Here is a 4,759-nt window from a genome sequence, read left to right as displayed (position 1 = left end):
ATTCATTCAAAGAGACGTAATGAAACATGCTGTTGAAATCATTTTAACTTTGAGCGCCACTTTAGAAGGCTCAGCTGACCAGCTATGCATCAATGCTTAGACAGAGATTTCGCTTTCCTTGAACATGACAACCTATTTTCACAAATATATATAACTCGGCCTGGAGGACAGACGCAAGTAATCGCACGCGCTCAGTCGATCTCGCTCTCATTCACGGTCTGTTTAGGCTTGTTAAGTGCAAATCTACGGAGCCTCTGTACAAATCAGCATGGTACACATTATGTTATCATTACTAACTTGTTTAATATTCAGTCCACATGCATGAAGTGTAAAATGAGAAGGCCATAACCTTACGAAAAAATAAAACACGGAAAAATCGCGGTTGCTGCAGTTCTTGCATTCCTGTGCGGTTTGCTCGTCAATAGCACGGTATTGCGATATTCGCGACAGCCCTAATATGTTCACATGCCACAGCAACAAACACCTAGAGGGACACTTCACACATTTACATTGTTTTCACTGCAGCTTTTCAAAATTACATATTGTAGAAATAGTCCCAGGTCCATAAAGGACATAACCTCAACATACAAAAGTTTGTAATTGTAAGAGACATATGCTACACAGAAAGGCTACACGTTACATTTTAATCCCAGTATTTTACCTAGAGTGGACTTTCGCAGCTGATAGGCCTCAAACGGCTCCTGTAGGCTCCGGTACCGACTGGTCAGTTCATTCTTTTGGTGGTCAAGTCTGGGCTGCAGTTTAAGGTTCTGCTCAGCCAGAAGACGGTTACTAGCCAGGGTCATCTCCTTGTTCTGCTGTAGTCCTTTAATCTGAGAAAACACATGGAACATGTTAACTCAATAAACAGTGAGTATATATACACATTTCAACATAGATTACCATTTAAAAGTTTTGGATCAGTAAGATTTTTTTTTTTTAGTTGTGTTTATATGAAGAGATTTGTTTTATTGTATTATTTTATTTGAGATTTGTTTAAAATTTTCAAATTTAGTTTTATTATTTGACATTTTAATTTCACAAAGAAACGTGCAGAATTTTGTTGGAGAAATAATAATAGGACACCTTTTCCATTTAGAATTTTTCTTAAATCTCATTTTGTTAAAAATAAAAATTGTATTGTGAAATCAGTATCGTGAATCGTATCGCATAGCATTGTGAGTTGAGAGAATGGTTACATCCCTGAAGTATCAAAGAAGTAATCTGTTATTTAAATAATAAAGAACCATATTTTTTTGCTCATCTGCAAAATTATATGGTCTGTTACTCAAAATCTGATATGATAATGCAATATGATCTGAGCCGTGGGTTTTGTGATCCGTTTACTCTCTTGACTTATTTGAAGAAAAAAAAAAAAAAAAAAAGCAAATCCCTGAAGTTTTTAATCCTGCTTATTTGCCCGCAGGGAAGTTCAGCCGATGTCTTTTTTTTTTAAATTTGGGCTACCAAAATCTGAAGAATGTCTGCCCAAAGGGCTACCAGCGATTTTTAAATTTTGTGAGCCCTGCTATCAGACCACCACCTGCACGGTGTTAACATTCAGTTGGTGTGGCACAAGCAAATGCCAGCTGTTTTGAAATTTTGCGAGCCCTGTATTTTATATAGTACATTTCTGATTTCACTGTATTTTTGATCAAATAAATGCAGTTATGATGAACATGTGAAAGAAAAGTTGCAGAGTCACTATAATATCTTTAACAAGAGTAAATATGTTTTCACATCATGACAGTTTTTTAAATTTCTCACAGTATCATGTAACATGTTGCAGCTCTAGGTGACAGAGTGAACTGAACAGAGTGAAGGTACATTTCTAAGCGTAAACAACATGGTATGTGGTGTAAAGTGAAGGTTAAGTCTATAACCCATGCACATTACTAGGGGTGCTCCGATTGATCGGCTACCGATCACTATCGGTCGATAATCGCTTTGGGATGATTGATCAGCAGTCTCTAAAAAGGCCGATCTCAAAAAATGATCTCAAGCTGATGAGAAGGTTTGGCACGACATGCAGCGGCACCGTCTCAGTCTCTGTCAGGCACAGGTGAAATAATTATAATGCTGAAGGTGGGGTACTCACCTTCATATTTCTTAATTAAATATCTTATAAAGTAATTTAAAAACCTTGTGTGAGACGTAATGTCACAAACAGCGTGAGTGAATCACCGCGCGCTCTCTCGCTCTCAAAATACGTAAATGTCTTCAAATCACCACATCACGTCTGCACTATAAGCGAGCTGCACGCTGCACAGTTGACACAGGAATTGCACAATCGAGGCAGTGTCACATCGTCACTAAGGGTGCTTTCACACTTGGTTTGATTGCTTGGTCCAAACCAGAGTTCGATTGCTCCCCCCTCCCCCTGCCCCCGCTGGACTGTGTTCACATTATATTATTTGGGTCCGAACCACGGTTCGTTTGCGTCATCAAGCCAGCAGCTGTTTACCCCGTTGCTTAGTAACGATGGCGCAAAATGCGTAGCAAGGCTCTCTTCAATTTTATATTTATGGTTTGGAACCGTTGGTTTTGTTTCCAAAGCTTCAGTACATAAGGGCACTTACGTCTGCCTTACGAATGTACTGCAAATGCTCTAAAGTACTCTGAAGGTGAACAGAAATGAGATACAGCTCTCTGCTTGCAGCTCGTCAGTCACGCTCGTCAAGAAAGTGACTGAAAAAACACACATTTTTATCAAATAATAAGTCATTAATAGTGGTTCACTTCCGTGATTTGGTACAATTGCGTCACAGTACCCCAGACCACCCTTTTTAAGCGGACTCGGGTACGGTTCGCGGGTGCGCACCCGAGTTCGGAAGACAGCGTTCACATCATCCAAACGTACCGAACTCTGACGTCAATCGAACCCGGGTGCGCACCAAAAGTGCTAGTGTGAAAGCACTCTAAAGTTTATAAATTGCATTACTTTTTAATTCTTGACAGTGTTGAACCATTCAGTGCTCGCAGGAGACTGTGCGCTCATGCACACTCGCAGCGCACACACATAATGCCAGGTTCACATTACTTTGTTTGCATTGCGAATGTGGTGCGTATTTTTTCCTCACTCATGTTAACAGATTAATAAAGCGTGGACACTGCACGCGGTTGCGGTTCGGCAGTGCGTTCCAAGAGCGGTGCGTCTGCAGAAGTGCAGAGATCGTTTCCACACCAAATCTATTTTCGCTGCGCTGCAAGCGCTGAATTAAAGTAACAGCACAGTTTTTGCAGTAAATATTAACATGGACTGACACGAAAATGTAGTAATTAGTAATTACACCACATGGATTGACACGAAAATGTAGTAATTACACCATAAATGCATATTATTAAAGTCTACTGTGTTTCACAATCAACATGGCTTGTTGGCTAGGTTTAAAGGGAAAGAGCACTTTTAGATAAACAAGGCAATAATCGATGGCACTCGTGGAGGTAGGAAAAAGTTATGAACTGCAGCATTGGTTGTAATAAAGATTTCAATGCAAAAGGAAAGGCAGTAGAGCTGACTATTTCTGTCAATGGTAAGTTTGTGATAACGTAAGAAAAGTATAGAAAGTTTAAATGTTTTGCCACTTGCTTGAGCAACTTAATATACAAGTCTAGAAGTAAATGCAAAAGTAAAAAGCATGGAATAATATGTTGCTTAAATTTATTGTGTTTAAACATGTCTGTGAAAGATTGTATTACTGTACTTTAAGTCTATAACCCATGCACATTACTAGGGGTGCTCCGATTGATCGGCTACCGATCACTATCGGTCGATAATCGCTTTGGGATGATTGATCAGCAGTCTCTAAAAAGGCCGATCTCAAAAAATGATCTCAAGCTGATGAGAAGGTTTGGCACGACATGCAGCGGCACCGTCTCAGTCTCTGTCAGGCACAGGTGAAATAATTATAATGCTGAAGGTGGGGTACTCACCTTCATATTTCTTAATTAAATATCTTATAAAGTAATTTAAAAACCTTGTGTGAGACGTAATGTCACAAACAGCGTGAGTGAATCACCGCGCGCTCTCTCGCTCTCAAAATACGTAAATGTCTTCAAATCACCACATCACGTCTGCACTATAAGCGAGCTGCACGCTGCACAGTTGACACAGGAATTGCACAATCGAGGCAGTGTCACATCGTCACTAAGGGTGCTTTCACACTTGGTTTGATTGCTTGGTCCAAACCAGAGTTCGATTGCTCCCCCCTCCCCCTGCCCCCGCTGGACTGTGTTCACATTATATTATTTGGGTCCGAACCACGGTTCGTTTGCGTCATCAAGCCAGCAGCTGTTTACCCCGTTGCTTAGTAACGATGGCGCAAAATGCGTAGCAAGGCTCTCTTCAATTTTATATTTATGGTTTGGAACCGTTGGTTTTGTTTCCAAAGCTTCAGTACATAAGGGCACTTACGTCTGCCTTACGAATGTACTGCAAATGCTCTAAAGTACTCTGAAGGTGAACAGAAATGAGATACAGCTCTCTGCTTGCAGCTCGTCAGTCACGCTCGTCAAGAAAGTGAGTGAAACACACACAAACACACATTTTTATCAAATAATATGTCATTAACAGTGGTTCACTTCCGTGATTTGGTACAATTGCGTCACAGTACCCCAGACCACCCTTTTTAAGCGGACATGGGTACGGGTCGCAGGTGCGCACCCGAGTTCGGAAGACAGCGTTCACATCATCCAAACGTACCGAACTCTGACGTCAATCGAACCCGGGTGCGCACCAAAAGTGCTAGTGTGAAAGCAC

The 4,759-nt window shown here is 40.8% G+C and overlaps 1 protein-coding gene across 1 annotated transcript in view; it reads right to left on the bottom strand.

Annotated features, from left to right (window-relative positions):
- The window catches only part of vps37ba (VPS37B subunit of ESCRT-I a), a 29,275-nt gene that overhangs the window by 18,417 nt on the left and 6,099 nt on the right, over window positions 1–4,759 (bottom strand). Inside the window, exon 2 of the mRNA XM_016285240.1 lies at window positions 662–833. Coding sequence (XP_016140726.1) covers window positions 662–833 — 172 coding nt within the window. The remainder of the gene's footprint in view (window positions 1–661; window positions 834–4,759) is intronic.

Source organism: Sinocyclocheilus grahami, unplaced genomic scaffold, assembly GCF_001515645.1.
Source record: "Sinocyclocheilus grahami isolate Dianchi unplaced genomic scaffold, SAMN03320097.WGS_v1.1 scaffold195.1, whole genome shotgun sequence".
In the NCBI taxonomy this organism is placed as follows: Eukaryota; Metazoa; Chordata; class Actinopteri; order Cypriniformes; family Cyprinidae; genus Sinocyclocheilus; species Sinocyclocheilus grahami.
Note: the sequence above shows the minus strand (reverse complement) of the source record. Positions and strands in the feature narration are given on the sequence as shown.